At 41.5% G+C, this 26381-nt stretch overlaps 1 protein-coding gene across 3 annotated transcripts in view; it reads left to right on the forward strand.

Moving 5' to 3' along the window:
* Window positions 1–26381, forward strand: part of MRAP2 (melanocortin 2 receptor accessory protein 2) — a 53905-nt gene that overhangs the window by 23858 nt on the left and 3666 nt on the right. For 2 of the 3 annotated variants that reach the window (XM_047760462.1, XM_047760442.1), the window contains exons 2-3: window positions 2597–2729; window positions 17392–17491. In XM_047760462.1, the coding sequence (XP_047616418.1) occupies window positions 2603–2729; window positions 17392–17491 (227 nt within the window). In that variant the 5' untranslated portion in view covers window positions 2597–2602. Of the gene's footprint in view, window positions 1–2596; window positions 2730–17391; window positions 17492–20826; window positions 21059–26381 lie in introns of those variants that run through there. The other variant, XM_047760453.1, reaches the window with a different exon arrangement.

Here is a 26381-nt window from a genome sequence, read left to right on the forward strand (position 1 = left end):
TTCCTTATTGATTACCTTATCTGATTGATTTGTCCATTGATGGCAGTGGGATGTTAAAGTCCCCCACTGTTATTGTGTTACTGTCAATTTCTACTTTTTTGGCTGTTAGCATTTGCCTTATATATTGAGGTGTTCCTTTTATTTTATTTATTTTAATTTTTGCTTTTTTAGGGCTGCACCTGTAGTATATGGAATTCCCAGGCTAGGTGCTGATTTGGAGCTGCAGCTGCCAGCCTACACCACTGCCACAGTAATGCCAGATGCAAGCCGCATCTGCAAACTACACCACAGCTCATGGCAACACTGAATCTTTAACCTACTGAGCAAGGCCAGGGATCGAACCTACATCCTCATGGATACTAGTTGGGTTCGTTATCATTGAGCCATGATGTGAACTCCTGTATTGACGTGTTCTTATGTTAGGTACATATATATTTACAATTGTTATGTCTTTTTGGATTGATCCTTTGATTATTATGTAATGTCCTTCTTTGTCTCTCGTAACTTTTTTTTTTTTTTTGGTCTTTTTGCTATTTCTTTGGGCCGCTCCTGCGGCATATGGAGGTTCCCAGGCTAGGGGTTGAATTGGAGCTGTAGCTGCCAGCCTACGCCAGAGCCACAGCAACGCAGGATCCGAGCCGCGTCTGCAACCTACACCACAGCTCACGGCAATGCCGGATCGTTAACCCACTGAGCAAGGCCAGGGACCGAACCCGCAGCCTCATGGTTCCCAGTCGGATTCGTTAACCACTGCGCCATGACGGGAACTCCACATTTTTTATTTTAAAGTCTATTTTGTCTGATATGAGTATTGCTACTCCAGCTTTCTTTTGATCTCTTTTTTGCATGGAATAGCTTTTTTAATCCCTTCACTTTCAGTGTGTATGTGTCCCTAGATCTGAAGTGAGTCTCTTGTAAACAGCATATATACAGACCTTGTTTTTATATCCATTTGGCCAGTCTATGTCTTTACACTTATGTGGGAGCTTTTATTCCACTTACATTCAAGGCAATTATTATTTTTTTTAGGGCTACACCCATGGCATATGGAGGTTCCCAGACTAGGGGTCAAGTTGGCCTACACCACAGCCACAGCAATGCCTGATCTGAGCTGCATCTGTGACCTACACCACAGCTCATGGCAACACTGGATCCTTAACCCACTGAGCGAGGCCAGGGATTGAACCTGCAACTTCATGGTTCTTTGTTGGATTTGTTTCTGCTGTGCCACAACAGGAACTCTCAAGGAAGTTATCGATATGTGTATTCTTATTGCCATTTTGTTAATTGTTTTGGATTTGTGTTTATAGGTTTTTTGTCTTCTACTTTTGTTCTCTTGTGATTTGATGACTGTCTTTATTACTGTAGTTGGATTGGTTTAGGGGTGTGGGTGTGCATCTACTGTAATTTATTGATTTGTAGTTCCCATGAGGCTTTGATATAGGAGTCTTGTATATGTACACAAGATTGTTTTCAGTTCCTGATCTCTTAATTTCAAGTGCAAACCCAATATCCTGCTTTTGTACTCTCCTCTTCTCATGATTGCTGGTTTTGATATCATATTTATGTGTTGATGATTTCCTACACTTACTGTATGTTTGCCTTTACTGGTGAGCTTTTGCTTTCATAATTTTTTTGTTTCTAGTTGTTGCCTTTTCTTTCTGCTTGGATAAGTTCCTTTAGCATTTGTTGTGAAGCTGATTTGATGGTGCTAAATTCTCTTAGCTGTTGCTTGTCTGTAAATCTTTTGATTTCTCTATCAAATCTGAATGAGAGCCTTTCTAGGTAGAGTATTCTTGGTTGTAGGTTTCCCCCCTTTCATCATTTTCCTTCTGGTCTGCTGAGTTTTGGCTGAAAAATCAGCTGATGACCTTATGGGGATTCCCTTCTATGTTATTTGTTGCTTTACCCTTGAGGCTTTTAATATTTTTCTTTGTCTTTAATTTTGTCAGCTTGATTAATATGTGTGTTGGGGTGTTCCTCCTTGGGTTTATGATGTATTGGAATCTCTGCACTTCCTGGACTTGAGTGAGTGGATTTAGTGAGTGTTTCCTTTCCCATGTTAGAGAAGTTTTTGGGTATAATCTCTTCAAATGTTTTATCAGGTCCTTTCTCTCTTCTTCTGGGACCTCTATATTGAGAATGTTGGTACATCTAATGTTATCCCAGAGATCTCTGAGAGTGTCCTCATTTCTTTCCTTTCTTTCCATCTCTGAAACTGTTATCATTCTTTTTTCTTTTTTCTGTTCCATGGTAGTAATTTCCAGCATTCTATCTTCCAGCCTCCTTATTCATTTCTTTGCCTCATTTATTCCGATATTGATTCCTTCTAGTGTATTTTTCATTTTAGTTATTGTATTGTTCATCTCTGTTTGTTCTTTAAATCTTCTAACTCTTTGTTAAACATTTTCTTGTATTGGTCTTTTCATTCTTTTTCTTAAATTTGGATAATGTTTACCACCATTACTCTGATTTCTGTCCCTGGCCTGATGGATAAGACTGCCCTGAGGGCTTTGCTTGATGACCTCCTGAATGTGGTCAATGACAATGTGTATGAGTTAACAGGCTCTACACTTGCCTCTCTCTGTTTTTGCAGGTGGAAATGTCTTCCCAGAGGTTAATTTCTAACAGAACATCCCAGCAATCTACATCTAATTCTGATTACACCTGGGAATATGAGTATTATGAGATTGGACCTGTTTCCTTTGAAGGACTGAAGGCTCACAAATGTAAGTCTTATGCCATTCCTCATTGTAAACATGATGTGTGTTTGCCTTAATCTGTGAAATCCCCTTTGTTTACTTTTCCTGAACATTCTATCTTTTTATAGAACTCTTTCCTCTACCCCATAAACCCAAGAAGACACCCCATCCAAACATAGGCTCATTGCTCAGGGATGTATAACACGAATGATGAAGAACTTGAGAGAGTCCCTTAGTGGGAGAACATGAATCAATGTCATTCTCAAATTGAGATTTAAAAAATTGATGATTCCAAATCTCTAAAACTGTGTGAACATTTGGATGATCTAAAATGTGTACACAAATAGAATCTTTTTTTGCGATGCATGGTGGGCCCCTAGAGATCTTTATTTTTTTTAATTAAAAAAATTTTTTTTGTCTTTTTAGGCCGCACCTGTGGTCTATGGAGGTTCCTAGGCTAGGGGTTTAATCAGAGCTGCAGCTGCTGGCCTATGCCTGAGCCACAGCAATGCTAGATCTGAGCCGCGTCTGTGACCTATACCACAGCTCACAGTAATGCCAGATCCTTAACCTACTGAGTGAGGCCAGGGATCAAACCCACAACCTCATGGTTCCTAGTCGGATTTGTTAACCACTGAGCCACGATGGGAACTCCACAAATAGAATCTTGAAGTCTTATTTGAAGAAACTTCTTTTGTAACGCTTAGTCCACAGCATCCTTTCAGCCCTGCTGGGTTTCTGGGGCTATGGAAAGGAGTCTGTCTGTGTGTGTTCATAATGATGGACCAGAGTAGCCCATGATCATTCCCAACTCTATGTTATAGGCATGAAATGTGCTTCATATTATTGGAGTGATTAACGATTTAGCACAGAGCAAGGAAATACAGTTATATGAAAGGTGACCATCCAAGTTCAGTTGAAACTGAATGCTAACTGGCCAGCATGAAGCAGCTCTCTTTCCTTAAGTAGAGTTGACATAATAGGCAGAAACTTCTGCCTACTCCCGGGTCCTGTTGTGATTACCCCATAAATATTGCAGAGATATTTGGTTGTTTCAGAATGAATATATGCAGCACCATAAAAATTGTGGGTTTTCACTGGCTCAGATTAGTGAGAGGCGTTAGAGAATATAAGAGAGATTGGAACTGAAGATACAAATATAGCAAAGGAAATGCTTTTGCTCCTTTAGCTTTTCCTGGCCACTACACTCTGAGCTGCCTTGGCATTCATGATTCCTCACCCCTACTTGCTGCTCCCTTGAAATGTGGCCTTTCTGTATTTTTCAGCTTCACTGAGGTGTAATTGACAAATAAAATTGTAATATATTTAAATTATACAAAATAATGGTTTGATATATGTATATATATGTATCAAATATATTGTGAATGGAATCCCCCATCAAGTTAATTAACACATCCATCACCTCAGGCATATGTATTTGCTTGTTTGTTTATTGGAGAGAACATTTAAAATTCTACTCTCTTGCAAGTTTCAATCATATAAGACAGCATCATTAACTATATTCTTCATGTTATACAGTAGACCTTCAGTCCTTATTCTTGTAGCTGAAGGTTTGTACTCTTTTACCAACCTCTCCCTATTTTTCCCAACCCCCAGGCCCTGGCAACCACTTTTCTACTCTCTGTGTCTACGAGCTGGACTTTTTTTTTTTTTTGAGATTCTCTATATAAGCAGTACACCCATGCACTATTTGTCTTTCTCTGTTATTTCATTTAATATAATGCCCTCTGTTATTTCATTTAATATAATGCCCTCTATCATCATAAATGACAGTATTTCTTTAATACTATTAAATACTATTTAATATCCATTAATAGATAACTAGGTTGTTTCCATTCCTTGGCTATTGTGAATAATGCTACAGTGAACACAGAAGTATAGATATCCTCTTCAAGATAATGCTTTTGTTTCCTTTGGATATATATCCAAAGTTAGGAAAGCTAGATAGTATGGTAGTTCTATTTTTAATTTCTTAAAGAACTTCTATACTGTTTCCATAGTTGCTGTGCAAGTTACATTCCCAACAACAGTGTACAAAGGTTCGCTTTTTCTACATCCTCACCAGCAGTTGTTATCTCTTGCCTTTTTGATAGCAGACATTCTGATAGGGGTGATATGATATCTCTTTGAAGTTTTTGAATTGCATTTCCCTAAAGATTAACAATTTTGAGAACCTCTTCATGTACCTGTTGGCCATTTGTATGTCTTCTTTAGGAAAATGTCTACTCAGGGCCTTTGTCTATTTTTAAGTAGGTCGGCTTTTTTTTTTTGCAATTGAGTTGTGTGAATTCCTTGGATATTAACCTCTTATCCAATGTGTGGTTTACAAATATTTTTCTCCTATTCCATATGTTGCCTTTTCATTTTGTTGATGGTTTCTTTTGCTGTGCAGAAGCCTTTTAGTTTGATGTAGTCCCTCTTGTTTATTCTTGCTTTTGTTGTCTTTGCTTTTTTGGTGTTAAAGAAAAATCATTACCAAGAGTGATGTCAAGGAGATTACCCCAGTGTTTATGACCATTATTTTTAAAATGTATTTATTTATCTATTTATTTACTTATTTATTTTTAGGGCCACGCTGTGGCATATGGAAGGTCCCAGGTTAGGGATTGAATTGAAGCTGCAGCTGCTGACCTACACCACAGGCAGAGCAGCTCCAGATCTTTAACCTGCTGAGCAAGGCCAGGTATTGAACCTGCATCCTCATGGATACTAGTTGGGTTCTTAACCCTCTGAGCTACAAGGGGAATGCCTATGACCATTATTTTGAACTGTCATTAAGATCTGTTTCTGGAGATTTATCTTGTTCTTTTGTTTGGAACATATTCCTATATGTTTTCATTTTCCTTGACTCTTTGTGTTGGTTTCTGTGCATTAGATAAAATGGCCACCTCTCCCAGTCTTAGCAGAGTGGCCTTATATAGGAAATGAACCTTGTCATTCAGCTAGGCCTGAGCTCTAGTTTTCTCTAAAACTTGTGTGATTGTTTAAATAACCTTTGTTCTTAGTAGCTCCTAGTAGTTGCGGGTATGTCAAGACCTGCCTGTGTCCTGAAGGAGAGGATTATGGTCAGTGCCTGGATGCAGCTTTATTAAAAGTAGAACCTCAGGCAGCAGCTGGAGAGTAAATAGTTAAATTCCTTCCAGGGAGAAACTGGCATATGGGTGTTTTGTCTCCTCTCTCTGTGCTAAGCATAGTATAGACCATTCAAGGGTGCTCACAGGCTTGTTGAGAACTCCTTCCTCATTAAGTACAATCCTACGGGACTCAGGAATGCAAGCCCATTGGCTATCAGAACCAGGATATCAGGTGTCCCTGGGGCAGCAGCTGTAAAAGTTGGGGAACCAGACCTGTAGAAAGATACTGGTGACTTGGTTTATTATTGGAGTAGGCTGGAGGAAGAAGGCAGGGTCAGTGTCTGCTATCTTCATTGGTCTCTGGGAAGGATTATAACTGTCCCCTAGACGCCCGATAAAGTAGAAGTCTGTCCCTAAGGCAGCATTTTTTCAAGTAAGCGGAGTAACCTCTTACAGGGGGGAAACTGGCAAATGGATATTTTTGCCTGTTTCCTCAGCACTGAGTCCTGGGGGAATAGCCATGAGCACCCATTAGGAACTACTTCTTTGTTGTAGTCTTGGGGTTCTTGTGGTTGCAAACCATCTTGATTTTCAGAGCTAGATGTTTGGAAGCCTATTTCTCTAGTGGGAATCTTTTTTTTTTTAAACGGAGGTAAAATTGGCATATAACATTATGTAAGTTTCAGGCTTACAACACTATAATTTGACATCTGTATGTACTACAAGGTGATCACCACCAAAGGTGTAGTTATCACCCATCGCTGTATAAATGACCCCTTTTACCCATTTCACCAATCCCACAACCCCCCCTTCCCCTCTGATTACTAGGTTTTCTCTATATCTATCATTTTGTATTTGTTTGTTTTAGATTCCAATTTGAATGAAATCAAACAGTATTTGCCTTTCTCTATCTGCTTCACTTAACATAATATCCTCAAGATCTAGCTATATCATCTCAAATGGCAATATTGCATTGTTTTTTACACCAGAGTAATAATATTCCATTGTGTGTGTATATATTGTACACACAGTATTCCAGTGTGTGTGTATGTGTGTGTATACACACACAAACCACATCTTCTTTATCCATTCATCCATTGATGGACATGTATGTTGTTTCCATATCTTGGCTATTATAAATAATGCTGCAATGAACGTAAGTGTTTATATACCTTTTCAAGTTAGTTTTGTTATATTCTTCAGATAAATATCCAGCAGTAGAAGAGCTGGATCATATGGTAGTTCTATTCTTTTTTTTTTTTTTGTCTTTTTGCTATTTCTTGGGCTGTTCCCGTGGCATATGGAGGTTCCCAGGCTAGGGGTCCAATCAGAGCTGTAGCCACCAGCCTATGCCAGAGCCACAGCAATGCGGGATCTGAGCCGCGTCTGCAACCTACACCACAGCTCACGGCAACGCCGGATCGTTAACCCACTGAGCAAGGGCAGGGACCGAACCCTGCAACCTCATGGTTCCTAGTCGGATTCGTTAACCACTGCGCCACGACGGGAACTCCTCTATTCTTAATTTTTTGAGGAATCTCTGTACTGTTTTGTGTAGCGGCTATGCCAATTTACATTCCCACCAACAGCGCATTCAGTATTCCCTTTTCTCCACATTCTCTCCAACACTTAATATTTCTTGTCTTTTTGATAGCCCTTCTAACATTTGTAAGATGATATCTCATTGTGGTTTTCATTTGCATTTCCCTAAAAATTAGTGATATTGAACATCTTTTCATGTGCCTGTTGGTCACCTCATGTCTTTGGAAAAATGTCTATTCAGATCCTCTGCCCATTTAAAAATCAAGTTTTGTTTTTGTATGTGTTCTTTACATTTTTTTATATTAACCCCTCATTTCATATTTGATTTGCAGATATATTTTCTCATTCAGTAGGCTGCTTTTTTGTTTTGATGATGATTTCCTTTGCTGTGCAGAAGCTTTTTGGTTTGATGTAGTCCCATTTTTAAATTTTTGGTTTTGTTTCCCTTGCCTTTGGAGTCAGATCTACAAAAACAATGCTAAGACTTTCATCAATGAGGTTACCACCTATGTTTCTTTTGGAAATTTTAAGGTTTTGGGTCTTTCATTCAAGCCTTTAATCCATTTTTGGGCTAATTTTTGTGTATGGTGTAAGATAGTGGTCTAGTTTCATTCTTTTGTGTGTGGCTCTCCACTTTTTCCAACACCATTTATTGAAGAGACTGTCCTTCCTTCGTTGTATGTACTTGGCTCTGTTGTTATAGATTAATTGTCCATATATGTGTGGATTTATTTCCAGGCTGTCTATTCTTTTCATTGATCTAATATAAAAACATCATGCTTTTTGATTACTATACATTTGTAGTATAGTTTGAAATCAGGGAGCTTGATGCCTCCAGCTTTGTTCTTTCTCAAGATTGCTTTGGCTATCTTTCATGGTTCCATTAAATTTTTTTTTTGTCTTTTTAGGGCCACATCTGCAGCATATGGAGATTCCCAGGCTAGGGGGAGAATCAGAGCTGTAGCCACTGGCCTACACCACAGTCACAGAAATGCCAGATTTGAGCCACATCTGCAATATACATCACAGCTCACAGCAATGCCAGATCCTTAACCCACTGAGCAAGGCCAGGGATCGAACCTGTGTCCTCATAGATGCTGGTCAGATTTTTTCTGCTGAGCCATGACAGGAACTCCCCATACAAATTTTAAAATTATTCATTCTAGTTCTGTGAAATATGTCATTGGAATTTTGTTAGGGATGGCACTGAATATATAGATTGCTTTAGGTAGTATGGACATTTTAACAATAATCGTTTGTCCAATCCATGTCATATAATATCTTTCCACTTATTTTTCTTCAGGTTTTTTTTTTTTTTTTTCTGTCCGTGTCTTATAGTTTTCAGTGTATAGGTCTTTCACCTCTTTGGTGAAATTTATTCCTAGGTATTTTATTCTTTTTGCTGCAGTTGTAAATGGGATTATTTTCTGAATTTCTACTTATGATAGTTCATTATTAGTGTATAGAAATCACAGTTTCTGCATCTTGAGTTTGTACCCTGCAAATTTACTAAATTCATTTATTCTAACAGTTTCTTTGGTGGAGTCTTTAGAGTGTGTCTCAGCTTTTCCTGCTCATTTGGGATGTGGGTATTTTCTCATTAGTCAGATGTGTAAGAGTCACTCAGTTTCTGGACTCTTTCGGAGGGAATTGCTTCACGTGCAGCTGTATATTCAGTGTGTCCGTGGGAGGAGAGCTCAGGAACCTCCCAAGTCTCCATTTTGGTCAGGTGCCACCTCCAGATAATTCAGTGTTTAGCCTTTTTTCCACTCCTTCATTGCAGGATGGACTGCAAGAGCCCAGGCTTCACATGTGGGTCCTGAGGGCCTGAATGCTACTGGCTGCTGGCGGCCATGGCAGAGCATCTGTGGGCAATTACAAAGACAGGGGCAGTGATACGCTGCCTGGTTTCTACCTTCTGGTCTCCATTGATGGGGCTTTAAAGGGCTTCAGAGTTACTAATTTCCTGGATCGAGAGCTTTCTATTTTTGTTCGTTAAAAAAAGCATTAAATAAACCACATATTCTATACCCCTGAAATGAATAGTAATAATTAAATATTTTCACCTATTCCTTTATTGATGTCTACCCAGTACTTTTTTGTGGAAGTAAAAAAAAAACAAAAAAACAGAAAAACAAAAAAAAAAAACCCATACGGAATCCATTAGGATTAAGATATGCTGTCATCAGTTATCTGATGATCTGATGAAAGGCTGTTGCTGTCTGGATGTGAAATCACCCTCCTTAATTTACTTTAATTCTTTAATCTGTTATTTTTCTGGGACAATCTTTAGGTAAGGAGACTAGCTGTTAAGAATTTTAGTGGAAATCAAAATAACTGGGCAAATTTCCATTTATTTCCCTATAACCTGAATTTTTACAGTTTGGTGACACAGATTTTATTTTTGTGTCAGTTTTCTCCTCTTTGCCTTAGTTTAAGGAGTTAAAAAAAAAAACACCACCAAAAAAACCCAAAACAGGTGTGCTGCTGTAATTTTGGTTAGTGCATTTCCAGAAGAGAGTTGAAAATCTTTGGGGTGTATTATATTTAGAAAAGATTATACCTGGAAAAAATTCCTGCAAAATATAGGCAAAAGTGTGCTATATTACATGCTCACTGTATCTACTATTTCATTAATAAGGAGTGGGTTTTTTTGGTTTGGTTTTGGTTTTAATTTTTTATTTTTGCAGCCACACCTGTGGCATATGGAAGTTCCCAGACTAGGGGTTGAATTGGAGCTGCAGCTGTAGGCCTATACCATAGTCACAGCAACACCAGATCTTGAGCCACATCTACAACCTATACCCCAGCTTGCTGCAACACCAGATCCTTGGCCCAATGAGCCAGACCAGGGGTCAAACCTGCATCCTCATAGAGACAATGTTGGGTCCTTAACCTGCTGAGCCACAATGGGAACTCCAAGGAGTGCTTTTGTTAGCTTTAACATTTACATTAAGAAAAAACAAAAATTTATGGGTGAGTCCTTACTATTCTGATATAAGAGATCTTATTAAAGTAGAGGCCCTTAGCTTCAGGAATCTGACAATATATGAGGCATATAAAGAAAAATAAAAAGCAAAGAAAGAAACAAGCCCCAAGACATACAGGAAAATAAGATTAAGTCACCTGTGGTATGTTGGTATAGCCTGTTCCACGTTAAAATGCTGTAATTCTGGCATTGTGTCTCCTTGTTTTGCTGAACTAAATTCAAAGCCAGTTAGATGCAGGATCAAAAGAATAGAAACAGGTCATTTCAAGGGGAAGCACTTATGAAGCTATGAATGACCATAACAATTATCTTCATTTACTTTACCTGTAATAGATTGTTCTTAGCAACAGTAGTTACCACGCTAGTTAGACTAAGTTCTCCCACCTGCCAAAATTAAGATTCCTGCCTTGAAAGCGTCTTTCATCTGAGAAGTTCCTGTTGTGGTTCAACAGGTTAAGAACCCAACTAAAATCCACGAGGTTCAAATTCATTCCCTGGTCCTGCTCATTGGATTAAGGATCCGGTGTTGCTGCAAACTGCATTGTAGGATGCAGATTTGGCTCAGATCTGGTGTTGCTGTGGCTGTGGTATAGGCCAGAAGCTGCAGCTCTGATTTGACCCCTAGCCTGGGAACTTGCATATGCTGCACATGTGGCCCTAAAAACAAAGATAAAAGGGAGGTTTTCATCTCAGAAACCTCTGATGGTCATTGTGAATTCTCCTTTTGTTCCTCAGTTTCGAATCTGGTATTAAACCCTATAATGTATCAGAGGTGGACATATATCAGACAAACATTTGGTACCAGCAGAATGGACATTTGTTCCTTCATTCCTTCTGCACATATTTATTGAGCACCTATTATGTCCAGTAGTATTTTAAGCACTGCGGAGATAATAGTGAACAGAAAAAGACAAAAAAATCTTCTCTTGTGGATCTTGCATTCTAGCAGAGAGACAGATAATAAGTTAAATAAACATACTATGCCAGGTGGTGATAAAATAATAAAGTTGGGAAAGAAGATGTGGAGAGTGCAGGTGAGAATAGAGTGGCCATGGAAGACCTTACTAAAAAGGAGAACTGTGAGAGAAATGACCTGAAGGAAGGGAGATGGGGCTATAAGATACCTAGGGAAGAACATTCTAGAAAATACTCCATGGTAAGAGCAAAATGGAATATGCAAGAAACAATGAGGGGTGAATAGAGGCAGAACATCAGAAGATGAAGTCAGGTGATGCGTAAGAGGGAATTGGGGCCTTAGAGGTCATGCTATGGTCTTTGACTTTTTCTCTGAGAGGTCATTTGGGGGTTTGGAACAGAAAGGTAGCATCTAGCTTAGGCTTCAGTAAGATTACACTGCAGCTGGGAAAGGAAGAGGATGAGATTGGAAGTAAAGATCAGGCAGGGTGCTGTTGCAGAGGTCTAGGCAGCTGCTGAGGTGGTTTGGACTATGGGCAGTGGTGTGATAAGAAGCGCATAAATTTTTGGAGTTCCCATTGTGGCGCAGCAGAAACAAATCTGACTAGTATCCATGAGGACGCAGGTTCAATCCCTGGCCTCGATCAGTGGGTTAAGGATCCGGCATTGCTGTGAGCTGTGGTGTAGGTCACAGATTCAACTCTGATCTGGCATTGTTGTGGCTGTGGTGTAGGCTGGCAGCTACAGCTCTCATTGACCCCTAGCCTGGGAACCTCCATATACTGCAGGTGCAGCCCTAAAAAGACAAAAAAAAAAAAAACCACAACATAAATTTTTTGGGTCTTTCTGAAGTAGATCTGACAGAATTTGTCAATGGATTGGCAGTGATATGCAAGAGAAAGAGAAGAGCCAAGGATGATTTGAAGTTCTGGGATCTGAGAAGTTGGCAGGATGAATTGCTATTAACTGAGACAGGCAAGACTATGGGATAAGCAGGACTATCAGGAACTCCATTTAGGACCTGTTAGATTGAGACCTGTCAGACATCCCACGGTGCAGGGAGCGAGAGGGGTGCAGTAAAGGTATACAGTTGAGAGTCATCAGCATACAAATAGTATTCAAACCCAAGAGCCTGGATGAATGAACATTGATAGAAAACTAAAGAGATCCCAGAATTGAGGCCTGGGGCACACTAGCACTTAGAAATTGGGAGACAGTTAAGAAGAAGGCAGCCAAGGAGCCTGAAAGGAATTTATAGAAAGGTCGGAAGAAAATTTGTATGATTGTGGTTTCCTGGAAATCAAGTGAAGAAGGGGTTTCAAGAATGAGACAATAGTCTGTGTCACATGCTGTTGTTAAGATCAAGTAAGTTGAGGGCTGAGAATTGATTGCAGGATTTTTACAATGTGGAAGTTACTAGCAAGGATCCTAAAAGCAGTTTTAGGGGAGCATTAAGACTAAAAGCTGCTAAAATTTGTTCAAGAGAAAAGAGAGACAGGAATTGGAGACAGTATGTACAGTGAGATCTCTCAGAAGTGTTCTATAAAGGGAAGGAGAGAAATGGGGCATTTATTAGGGCTTGGCTGGGTGAGACAGAGTGTTCTTAGCAAAGCAGAAACATGGAATTCCCGTTGGGGCTCAGGGGAAACGAATCTGACTAGCATCCATGAGGTTTGATCCCTGGCCTCGCTCAGTGGGTTAAGGATCCGACATTGCCATGAGCTGTGATGGCTCAGATCCCATGTTGCTGTGGCTCTGGTTGTAGGCTGGCTGCTAGAGCTCCCATTCGACCCTTAGCCTGGGAACCTTCCTGGCCTGGGAACCTCCGCATGCTGCAGGTGTGACCCTAAAAAAAAAAAAAGTTAAAAAAAATAAAAGCAGAACAAAAGCCTGTGAGTCAATGAACGGACATGTTTCCATTTTAGCAGAGCCACTCTGGCTACTGTGCTAAAAGACTGGAAGAGCATCCTCTTATTCTGAGCCATCAGTGGTGGCCATAGTCCATACTGGTGTCATATACCAATTTGCTTAGATAATGCCAGATACATGCATGGATGAGTCAGCAGGAAGCTGGGTAATCAAGATGCAAAGCATAGCTAGAGCTTGCAAAAGTTTGAAGTGAAACATGCCCTCGGGAGCACAGTAGAGACAAGTACTGGGACCTACCATTGGCGCCTTGCCAAAAATTCCTAGCACAGAACTTACCTTAACACCTTAGGAACCAGAAGTGGTGTGTGAACAGTGCTGGCTCTGGTGTCCTGAACCCTCTATCTCTTTTTTTTTTTTTTATGGCTGTGCCTGAGGCATTTAGAAGTTCCCGGGCTATGGTTTGAATTGGAGCTGCAGGTGCCAGCCTGCACCACAGCCACAGCAACACTGGATCCCAGCTGCCTCTTCTGCCTATGTCACATCTTGCGGCAGTGCTGGATCGTTAACTCACTGAGTGAGGCCAAGGATAAAACCTGCATCCTCACAAATAGTGTGTTGGGTTCTTAACCCACTGAGCCACAAGGGGAACTCCCTGAACCCTTTCTTTCAAATTCAGCATTAACCATCATTTTGCATACAACCATGAGATGGAAAGGTCACAATTTATTCTTAAGGGGTAGAGAGGGATGGGAGAGTTGCTCTAGTCCTACCTTAGAGTGGAAAAAATAACACATGGAGAAACGGATCATACAGGGAAAACCGTGCAGCTGTCAGTTTTCAGCTCTCTTGTTTCAGTCCTTTCATTAGAGATCAGGTTAAGGGAAAGTTGTTTCATTATGACATATCCATTTGCAATCCCCCTGGGCAATTTTCCCCACAGTCTTACCCTAATGGTCTCTTAGTAGCTCAGTCTCTAGATTGGACAGAAGTAGCTGTTCAGCTCTATTAGAAACGCCCGTGGGGGGTGAGGGGATATACTGGGGGTTTGGGATAGAAATGCTGTAAAATTGCTTTGTGATGATTGGCATACAACTATAAATATCATAAAATTCATTGAGTGATTATAACAATAAGTAAAAATTTTTAAAAAGTAACACCTGTGAAAGGCTTTTCTTGGCATCCTTAACCAACTGGCCTCCTTGGAACCTCACTCTATGTAAACCTCTGTTCTGATTTCCTCCCAAGAGAGGTTGCTTTGGGGAAGACCAGAGGCTCTGTATTCCTGGTTTTACTGCAATGCTCATGCCTGTGAAACTTACAAATAAACCTTCAAGAGACTTTGGTTATACCTGGGGTGAGATGGAGATCTTCTGATGTTCTCTCAAAGGGGCTCAGAGTGAGAAAATGCCCTGGGGTTGGGCCATGTGATGGAGGATGAGGGAATGAAGAATTAATGGAAATAATCTGAGGAAGCAGAATCTCCTTTGAAGGAGAATATAAATAAGCAAAGCTATTAAAGCTTTTTTTTTTTTTTTTTTTTAAGGGCCTCACCTGCAGTATATGGAAGTTCTCAGGCTAGGGGTCAAATTGAAGCTGCAACTGCCGGCCTATGCCACAGCAACGCCAGATCTGAGCTATCTGTGACCTACACTGCAGCTTGTGGTAATGCCAGATCCTTAACCCACTGAGCAAGGCCAGGGATCCAAACCCCATCCTCATGGTTACTATGTCGGTTTCTTAACCCACTGAGCCACAACAAGAACTCAATCCTTAAAGCATATTGTGATGAGTAGCATGGATACTGCATTAGCAAGGAAACATTTGAAAATCCTTAGGATGGCAGGATCCTCAAATTCTAACCAAAGCTCTCCTCATTTGCACTCTGCTCCTTCATAACTTTGCTGAGGGCTGAGACCCTCCCAGGCCTCACATTGTTGTTGCTTTTTGATCAGCTCCCTGTGGCACTAGAAGGATGGGGGACAGGGACTGGGCTGGGTCAAAGGCACCCTCCTCCACCTTGGCCCACCCAGGGTTAGGGGACCGGAGGACTCATGGGATGCCAGCCACCACGAGCAGTGTGAAAGCTGTCCTCATGGGGACCCCTTCCTAGTAAATGGATTTGACAAACCAGTCAACGTGGCTAGATTAAATTCTCAGCTGAGGATTAAATGACACGGGTGTGTCATTTTAGAATTTGCTTTTGTTATGTGGGAAATTGATGAAGGACAGGGTGCTGAGCTGTTATATGCACAGAGATGCTTCACGGTCTGTGCCCTGTACAGCTGGTATTGTTACGTGTTAGTTGTACTTACACACAAGCATTTTTTTGTTACTTGTCCTTATGTCTTCTTTAGGCTTCATTTCTATTACATTGTAAGGCAAAGTCTACCATGCCTGTTTCTTTGGTGCTCTTAGCTCTGGGAAACATACATTAGGTTTGCATCAAGAGTTCTGAGTAAACATTGTTAAACAGAAGTTGTTAACCTCTTGGCTATAGTATATGTAGAATGAAAGTATGAATTATGCAGAGTAGGAGTCCCTGTTTGTGGCACAGTGGAAACAAATTCAACTAGGAACCATGAGGTTGAGGGTTCGATCCCTGGCCTCACTCAGTGGGGTAAGGATCTGGATCCGGCATTCCCATGAGCTGAGGTGTAGGTTGCAGATGTGGCTTGGATCCCACATTGCTGTGGCTGTGGTGTAGGCCGGCAGCTGTAGCTCCAATTAGAACCCTAGCCTGGGAACCTCCATATGCCGCAGGTGTGGTCTTAAAAAAGCCAGAAAAAAGAAAAAAAAATGAATTATGCAGAGTAAACTGCTAATCTGGTTTCTTCATGTTAGAAAAAGTGCTATATACAGACAACTAAATTAGAATAATGCTTTGCATTTAAATATATTTAGTACGTAAGTTCTATTCACCTTTTTAAAAAAATTGTTAAGCATCTTTCCTGTATTGCCACATAGGGTAAACTTCTTAGAATAGATCAGAAAATCTAAAATAATTCAACTCTGTTGCCTCCCCTAGACATGAGACCCCGGGATGAATGTGCCACGTCCCATAGACAGCCTGGTCTCATGGCCTGCCCAAGATAAACCCTAGTGACTCTTACCCATGATAGGATTAAGTAGTGACCATGCAGAGAAGCACAGACAGACATGCCATGGGTTCACAGGAGGGAGAAGCACATCAGTTGGGGAAATCAGGCTGTGTGAAGGAGATAGTGTAAGGGCTGGGCTTTGAAGGATGGATAGACTTTCATTAGCTCTAGGTTGGGGAAGTTATTCTGGCCAGGCAAAAGTAAGGGCCCCTGAAAAAGTGTGGGTATTAGGAATCTGTGTCCAAGAGTTCAGGTAAATACAGGGAGAGTGTCCCCTCATCTGATGGAAACATGAGTTTTAGAGTAGGGGCAAACCGGAAGGACATGATCACTTTCACAATAGCAGCAGGTGCCCGACAGTATAAAGTGCTCTATTTAAGGAATCTCTTCTAATCTGGAAAAGGTCAGGTCTGTTTTCATTGAAAGGTTTTTCATAAAAGAGCAATGTTGTCAGAGCTGTGATAAGGCAGATTCATATGGAGATGAGATCCGGGGAAAGACAGAAGGCAGGAAGAACACTCAGGAGGCCGTTGGTGGAATCAGGATCTGTATAATTCCAGCAGGAATGGAAGTGAAAATACAAAATTGGGTTGGTTTGACTCGGAAGTCAGTTTAAACTTCATATGTCAGTGTCTGCTAAAAAATTGGATTTTCTACCTCAAGGTACTTCAGTGGAATCTTGAGGACCCAGATGGCCTATTTTCTGTTCTAGATTCCTTCCCTGGAATGTGGAAACCAAAAGTCAGGAAGGCTGACGTCTCTTGGAGTCACCTGAGGCAGAAACCTGGAGGCACAGACTCTCCAGTCTCCCTCACGTCCTACTTCTTTTTTTTTTTTGGCTGCCCTGAGGCATATGGAGATCCGGGGCCAGGGATCAGGTCTGAGCCATAGGTGCGACCTAAGCTGCAGCTGAGCAATGCTAGACCCTTAACCCACTGTGCCAGGCTGGGGATCTAACCTGTGTTCCAGCACCCCCAAGATGCCACCAATCCTGTTGCCCCACAGTGGGAACTCCACGCCTTACATCTTAATAGTCCCCTTGATAAATGATGGGTCAAGATTGTCACAGAGATTGTTGACATCTCCCCTCATTTTCTGTATCAAAAAGTGCAGATTCCTCAAATATTTAAGTTTTATGCTCCTATGAAGTACTAACCTCAGTGTTATTAACTGTCTTGCAGATTCCATTGTAATTGGATTTTGGGTTGGTCTCGCGGTCTTCGTGATTTTCATGTTTTTTGTGCTGACCTTGCTGACCAAGACAGGAGCTCCACACCAAGAGTAAGTCTGGGCTGTTCTCAATTCTATAAAACCCCACAGGGACCTTAAGAAACAGAAAGAGGAGTTCCCGTCGTGCGTGGCTCAGTGGTTAGAGAATCTTACTAGCATCCATGAGGACACAAGTTTGATCCCTGGCCTTGCTCAGTGGGTTAAGGATCGGGTGTTGCCATGAGCTGTGGGTAAGTCACAGATGCGCCTTGGATCGTGTGTTGCTGTGGCTGTGGTGTAGGCCGGCAGCTACAGCTCTGATTCAACTCCTGGCCTGGGAACCTCCATATGCCATGAGTGCAGTCCTAAAAAGATGAAAAAAAAAAAAAAAAGGAAAGAAAGAAACAGAAAGAACCTCCAGGGCTAGGATTGCTTCAGTGGATGGAGAGATGAGGCTGGTTATGGTTTTGCTTTCTGGAGCCATGTGCCAGTTGGATGGAATCTGCCTTCTTCTTGGCACTTTGCCTTTTGCCTCTCGGGCTCATTTTCTTTCTTCACCTTATGTCTTTTTAGGGCTGCACTCGTGGCATGTGGAGGTTCCCAGGCTAGGGGTTGAATTGAAGCTGCAGCCACCAGCCTACGCCACAGCCACAGCACTGTCAGATCCAAGCCGCCTCTGTGATCTACATCACAGCTCATGGCAACAACGCCAGATCCTTAACCCACTAATTGAGGCCAGGGTCTATGAGGACCCCTGTCCTCATAGATACTAGTAGATACAAACTATAGCATTTGGAGGGGATAAACAATGAGATCCTGCTATATAGCATGGGGAAGTATATCTAATCACTTGCAATGGAACATGATAGAGGATAATGTGAGAAAAATTGTATGTATATATAAAACTAGGCCACTTTGCTGTACAGCAGAAATTGATAGAACATTATAAATCAACTATAATAAAAAATTTAAAAAAGAATTAGGTAATTTTCATTGCATGGGGAGGAACATTCATGTTGGGCTTTGGATTTATGGAGAGAATACAGGGATGCTTGAAGAAGCTTGAGTAACATTGAGTATTTGGTCAGTTATGGTTTGCCAAAAACTTAGAAATGTTTCAGAAGATTTTTAAAAATTTCAACTCTTCAACTAAAGCGAAAACCAAAGTGGGTTAGGTACTTTCTCAGTCAGTCCTCACAGGCAACAGATAGCACACTCAGATAATTAGAAGAGCTTTTGGGGAGTTCCCATTGTGGTGCAGCAGAAATGAATCCAACTAGTGACCATGAGGTTGCAGGTTTGATCCCTGGCCTCCCTTAGTGGGTTAAGGATCCAGTCTTGCCATGAGCTGTGGTGTAGGTTGCAGATGAAGTTCAGATCCTAAGTTGCTGTGGCTGTGGTGTAGACTGGCAGCTGTAGCTCCTATTTGACCCCTAGCCTGGGAACCTCCATATGCCAGGGGTGCAGCCCTAAAAGCAAAGAAAAAGTTTTTGATAAAGGGACTAGTCACAAGTTGTGGCCGGAAGGATAGTGCAGGACTTGCAACACTGAGAAATAGATGTCCTAGACTTAAAGGGGGCCCTGCAGAGAGTTTGGCTAAGAGGAGCGATGACCTGGGTCAAGGGACACGGTGGCTCAGTGTGACTACTCAGGGAGGGAGCCTCCAACAAATGGCCAGATTTTTCTTTCCCCTCTTCTTCCTATTTCTCACCATTGCTCCCGAGTGGCTGAACCCCAGAACACAACCAGCAGTCAAGAGCCTCCATCAAAAGTCAGTTTCCTGGAGCACAGAGCATAATGGGGATAATAATCCCCTTTATTTTCCTTTTCCTCAGAAAGAAAGATGGATTTTTTTTTTTTTTAGGGTTATTGAGATGTATTTGTTTGATGTAGGATGCAGGTGATTTTACAGATGGGAATACCCTAGCCCCAAACAGAAACACGACTTCCTATAATGATTAGTTTTATTTGTCAATTTTTCTCGATCATGGTACCCAGATACTTGGTTGAACATTATTCTAGATGTTGCTGTGAAGATTTTTTTTTTAAGATGAGATAACATTTCTAAGCAAAACTGATTATCCTCCTTAATGTGGGTGAGGCTCATCCAGTCAGTGGAAGGCCCTCCTAGAAATAGGTTGTCATCCTTTGAGCAAAAAGTAGTTTTGGCAGAGGACTGCCTTCAGACCTGGACTGCAGTTCTTCCCTGGTCTCTAGCCTTCCAGCCTGCCCCACAGATCTTGGACTTGCGAGCCTCTACCATCACATGGACTAATTTCTTAAAAGAAATCTCCCTCTGCCCCTCTTGGACGGATAGATAGATATAGGAACACACACACACACACACACACACACACACACACGCACACGCACACGCACACATGCACACACACACATGCACACACTGTTGGTCCTATTTCTCTGAAGAACACCGACTGATACATTTCCTTAACATTTCACCTTGACCCTGGGTAGCTGAATCTCGCATTTCCTATCTTCCAGTTGGCAGTTCATCCTTCTAATGGCTGTTTTCTCTTTTGATGGTGATTCTGAGTCATTGTAACTCTACATGTTTTTAATGAGGTTAAGAAGAAAGTCTAACCTTTCTTATTTAACTTTAAAAAAATAATGGATTAGCCCTCAGGACTACCCTGAAATGCGTTTTTGAGTCTGAGGCAGTGTAAGACATGGCATTTGACTGCAATATATAAAGAAACGGAAAGAAACAGACAGGTGGATCCCTAAATGGATCAGTAAAAAAGCTTTTAGATGTTAGTTAACTTATTAATTTCGAGGTAAGTTTTTCTAAAATGACGTTATTTTTTCCAATTAGCTAATGCTAATATAAAATAATCATTTTTCAGTTTGCTTGTGATAATTAGACATAGAGGGAAGAATGATAAATCACTAGGAATAATAATAGCAGTTTTTGAACATTTGCTCTATGCCAGGGTTTGCTGATTATATATAGTCTCACCAAGTCCATACAGAAAGATGAAGTAAATCCTGTAAGTGTTCCCACTTTACAGATAAGAAAAATGAGGCTGAATGACTCATGAGGATATACAGGTTACAAAAAAATAAAAACAACAAAAAAATCCCTGTGGAGTCAGGCCTTCAACTAAAGTCTCTTTGGCTCTGAAGCTACTATTATTAACACTATGTTAAATTATATCAGGAATTAGGAATTTTTAATTTCCTATTGAAACAAAGATATCAGCAAGCAATCAGACTTATCTTCTTTTATCACATATCGCATCAAACATGGACTCTGGAGTCAAACCTTTCCAGATTTGGGCTGGATTCTTAACTTCTGTTCTGCTTCTTTATGCTTGAGGTTCCTCCTTTATAAAAATAAAATAGTTTCTGCCTCCCAGGATAATTGTAAAGATTAAGTGAACTGATGCCTGTGGAACTGCTGATACATGCTTGGCAGCACTTGGTGAAGATTAGTCCATCCCTGCATGGCTGGTGGAGTCCTGGGAAGAGCCGAGGGGTGCAGGTAAAGAGCAGGAGGGAGAAGAAACCTCTCCTCCCATGGGATGGCCACACCCTAAGCATTCACATTGGAGCTGTACCTGCCAAAATGCAGCCTCATTCCAGCCCAGCTTGACCTCGAGTGTGTCTCTCAGTAAAAGAGTAAGATGATTTTATTTTTTTGTATTTATTTTTATTATTATTATTATAATTTTGCCTTTTCTAGGGCCGGTCCTGCGGCACATGGAGGTTCCCAGGCTAGGGGTCCAATCAGAGCTGCAGCCGCCGGCCTATGCCAGAGCCACAGCAACACAGGATCCAAGCCGCATCTTCGACCTACACCACAGCTCACGGCAACGCCGGATCCTTAACCCACCGAGCAAGGCCAGAGATCGAACCCAAAACCTCATGGTTCCTAGTCAGATTCGTTAACCACTGCGCCAGGACGGGAACTCCTAAAAGAGTAAGATGATTTTAGAAAGGAGACTAAGGAGAGAACCTTGGTGATGGTTTGGGAGGACTGACACATCTGAATTCTGACTGTTTTCTGTAACAGGCTATCTGGGTAGTTGGTCACCAAGAACCTTTACTTCCTCAAGTAGGATTTCAGGCAGCATCCTTTGGGAATGACATTCTGGTTAAGATCCCTGATCAAGTCTGTAGGCACAAAATGAACTAGTACGGAGTCTACCACTTAGTTCTATTTCTTTCTCCCCGGGCAGCTGGACGGCTCCTTAGAATCTCATCGTTGCCCACACATGAAAAGAGTAGGGCATCCCCTGGAAAGTAGTAAGACACAAGGATGGGAGTTCCCATTGTGGCTCAGCAGTTATAAACCTGACTAGTATCCATGAGGACTTAGGTTCGATCCCTGGCCTTGCTCAGTGGTCCAAGGATCCAGTGTTATTGTGGCTATAGTGTAGCCCAACAGCTATAGCTCCAATTCGACCCCTAGCCTAGGAACCTCCATGTGCCCAGAGTGTGGCCTTAAAAAAAGCAAAAAAAAAAAAAAAAGAGAGAGAGAGAGAGAAAAGACACAAGGACAGGCAGACAGGCTTCTCTTCAGAAGTTTCCAACTTGGTATCATGTTAGCATGAGAACTTCAATTCTATTTGTGTGTGTGTGTGTGTGTGTGTGCGTGTTTGTGTGTATGTGTTTAGGGCCGCACCCAGGGCATATGGAGGTTCCCAGGCTAGGGGTCCAACCAGAGCTACAGCTGCAGACCCCCACAACAGCCACAGCAAGGCCAGATCCGAGCCGCGTCTGCAACCTACACCACAGCTCATGGCAACACTGGATCCTTAACCCGCTGAGCAAGGCCAGGTATCAAATACGCAACCTCCTGGTTCCTAGTTGGATTCGTTTCCGCTTTGTGGTGAGGGGAACTCCAGAACTTCAATTCTGAATGGAGTCACTGCTCACTCAATGGCCTCTGTTAAGAAAAGGATGTGTCATAAACACCCGAGGTTATGAGACAGTAACAAGCAGCTCCCCAAATCTCAGTGTAACACAACAAGGGTTTACGTTGTGATCAAGCTACACATCTTCTGAGGGTCAGCAAGGGGTGGATTCCAGCTCCTCCACTGTAGCTGCTGTATCTCCAACTCTCAGCCTCCCTGTTAAAGGTGACTGGGAAGGGAGCATATGGAGATCTTTCACCAGCAGCTGGGAAGAGGAACACACCCCTTCTTCCCTCAGTTCATTGGCCAGCACTAGCCACACCCATCTGACTGCTAGGTCGGGGAGGGGAATCTCTGGGCCCAGAAGAAGAGAACCAGATGTGATGAGCCTTAGTAAAGCAGACTGCAGAGGAAAGAAAACTTATAAAGCTGACATCACCTTTCTGAAAAGCTTTTAGGCCCAAGAAACAGCTTTAATGGGGATTCTTTTTCTCATGGAATATTTTCTGTAGTGTGAGGGGGAAAAAACCCTCCTACCTCGATCCTCCATGGACAATGAAGGTAAAAGAACCATTTTTTTTTTCCTGTGCTTTCTTCCCTAAGGAGCTGTTTACTCCCTTTGCTGTCTTGTTAAAGCATTAGAGCCCCATTATCATAAGTCTGCCAGGGAGAAAGAGCATGGGAAAGGCTTGGATCCTATTTTTATATTAAAAAAAAAAATGATCAAGCCCCAGGCATACCTCAAATACCCTCCCTTTGTAGCCTTTGCCAAGTGCACTTTGTCCAAATAGGGATGGTCCTCTTATAGGGGTGAGGACAGGATTCCTCATGACTTTATAAAAATAGAAAGGATGAGTTGCAATTTACCTGAATATGACACTCACTAAAGGATGGGTACAGTGCACCCAAATGCTAACAGCAAGAGAAAGTCTATGCTCAGGGTCTTTGGTAATGGCCAAGGCCACAGAAACTAGCTAAGTGCACACATGGCAAGTGATTCCCAAGGAAGATTTGTCATTCTGAAAGATCTACCAAATATCAACAGGTGAAAAATCCAACTGTTTCATCTGTCTGATTCAAATTATGCACCTTTCTTCAACAATCACTTTTAATTCCCCATCAGTTAGGAAGTGTTTACTGGGTGCACAGCTATGGCTTGCCCAGGATGTGCTGAGGACCATTCTAAGGTAGTAGAATCTTTATATATATAAATATATGTATCTGTGACCTACACCACAGATCACAGTAACACTGGATCCCTGACCCACTGAGCGAGGCCAGAGGTTGAACCTGCATCCTCATGTCGAATTCATTAGTCGAATTCACTTCTGTTGCACCACAATGGGAACTCCCCTCTATTTTTTTTTTTTTTGAGGCTTTTGTGAATGGAATATATATATATTTCATTTTCTTATTGTTTGTTACCAGTATGTGGAAATACAAGGGTTTTGTATAAGGTCAATTGAAAAGAAAGGTTTGTTGTTGTTGTCCTTGTTGTTTTTAAACAACAGTACTAGAACAACAGGATAAACATATGGGGAAAAAAAATGAACCTTGACGCCTATCTCAATATAGACCATATACCCAAAGTAAAAGCTCCTAGAACAGTTCTATCCAATGGAACTTTCTGTGATGATGGAAATGTTCCCTGTGCTGGCTAATTAGGTAGCCACTGGCCGCAAGTAGCTATTGAGCACTTGAAATGTGGGTAATATGATTGGGAAATTGAATTTTAAATTTTACTTAATTTTACTTAATTTAAATTTAAATAGCCACCCATAGCTGATGGCTACTGTATTGGAAAGCATGGTTCTAGAAGAAAGCATAGGAGACTATCTTTGTGATTTTAGGGTCAGCAGTTATTTCTCAGAGAGAATATAAAAAGTGCTAACATGAAAGCTAGTAATTTGAACTTAACAAAAATTTAAAGCTTGTATTTATCAAACACACCTTTAAGAAAATGAAAATGCAAGTCACAGATCAAGAGAAAGTGTTTACAACACCTACATCTAAAAGAAGACTTGTATTTAGAATGTATTACAAAACTTCTACAAATCAATAAAAAGATAAGCAACTCCAACTTTTAAACAGGCAAAATTCTGACACAGGCAGTTCACAAAAGAAGGTAAACCAATAGACTATAAGGACATGAAAAGATACTCAATATTATTAGACATCAGAGAAATGCACATTTAAATCCTACCGAGTGCCATTTCACTCCCACTAGAATGACTAACATTAAAAAGACTGACCACATCAAATACTGACAAAGATATGGAACAACTGTAATGTTTATACATTGTGGTGAGAATATAAGGTGGCACAACCGCTTTGAAAAACTCTGCAGTTTTTGGAGTTCCCGTCGTGGCGCAGTGGTTAACGAATCCGACTAGGAACCATGAGGTTGCGGGTTCGGTCCCTGCCCTTGCTCAGTGGGTTAACGATCCGGCGTTGCCGTGAGGTGTGGTGTTAGGTTGCAGACGCGGCTCGGATCCCGCGTTGCTGTGGCTCTGGCGTAGGCCAGTGGCCGCAGCTCCAATTAGACCCCTGGCCTGAGAACCTCCATATGCCGCGGGAGCGGCCCAAAGAAATAGCAAAAAGACAAAAAAAGAAAAGAAAAACTCTGCAGTTTCTTGCGAAGGAACATCTCTTATATGACCTAGTAATACTACTCTTAGTATTTGCTCAAGAACGATAGAAAACATGTATCTACCAAGAACATTCATAGCAGCTTTGCTCACAGCGGCCCGAAACTGGAAACAATCCAAATATCCTTTAATAGAAGAATAGATAAGTTACACTGTATTTGTACAACAGAATATTACTGAGTAAAAAAAAAAGAACAAACTATTGTTGCATGCAACAACATGGATGAATCTCAAAAAGTTACGAGGGGCACGAGAATCCAGGCGCAAAAGACTGTATATTGCACGATTCCATTTGTATGAATTTCAAAAACAGGATAAACTAATCCATGGTGATAAAAATCAATAGATTACCTATAGGAGGTGGAAATTGGCCATTCAAGAATAGGCAAAGCTAATCAATGGAAATATAAATCAGTCAGGAGTTCCCGTCGTGGCGCAGTGGTTAACGAATCTGACTAGGAACCATGAGGTTGCGGGTTCGGTCCCTGCCCTTGCTCAGTGGGTTAACGATCCGGCTTTGCCGTGAGGTGTGGTGTAGGTTGCAGACGCGGCTCGGATCCCACGTTGCTGTGGCTCTGGCGTAGGCCGGTGGCTACAGCTCCGATTCAACCCCTAGCCTGGGAACCTCTATATGCCGAGGGAGCGGCCCAAGAAATAGCAAAAAAAAAAGACAAAAAAAAAAAAAGAAATCAGTCAGTGTTACCTAAAGGGGGCTAGAAATCTAATGGAAGGAATTTTTCTAGGAGAAATGAAATATTCTCTATCTTAACCGGGGGGGGGGGGGGGGGGGGGGGGGGGGGGGAGGTGGTTACATGGGTGTATACATCAATAAAAATTCATTAAATTTTATACTTAAGATCTATGGTTTTCAGTACATAAATTTTACCAAATGATGTGTGGATAGAAACTGAGTTGAAGTAAGCTGTGCCCAAGATCACAGTTTTTCACTTACAGGTTTTTTTTAGTATGTTAGCTGAAGAAAGAAAAGCGGAATAAAAGGATGGTCTATTGAGTAATGTTTAGCAGGCTCTAAGAGAACAAAGATGAAATTATTTTTTAATTTTAATAATTTTTATTTTTCCATTATAGTTGGTTTACAGTGTTCTGTCACTTCCTACTGTACAGCAAAGTGACCTAGTCTCTCTCTCACACACACATATATATACACACACACATTCTTTGTCTCACATTATCCTCCATCATGTTCCATTATAAGTAACTAGATACAGTTCCCTGTGCTCTACAGCAGAGCTCATTGCTTATCCACAAAGATGAAATTTTCCCTTGTTCTCAGGGAGGGAGAATCAGACAGGTGACCACAGCAAGAGATCATGGGGAGATTGACCAGTGGGGTGGGGCAGGGAAGGCCTCTTAGGGCACTGACTTGGCTCTGCACTGGGGAGGGTCAGAACCCTCTGGTCTCTTGTGCCTTCATTC

This window comes from Phacochoerus africanus, chromosome 2, assembly GCF_016906955.1.
Source record: "Phacochoerus africanus isolate WHEZ1 chromosome 2, ROS_Pafr_v1, whole genome shotgun sequence".
Taxonomy (NCBI): domain Eukaryota; kingdom Metazoa; phylum Chordata; class Mammalia; order Artiodactyla; family Suidae; genus Phacochoerus; species Phacochoerus africanus.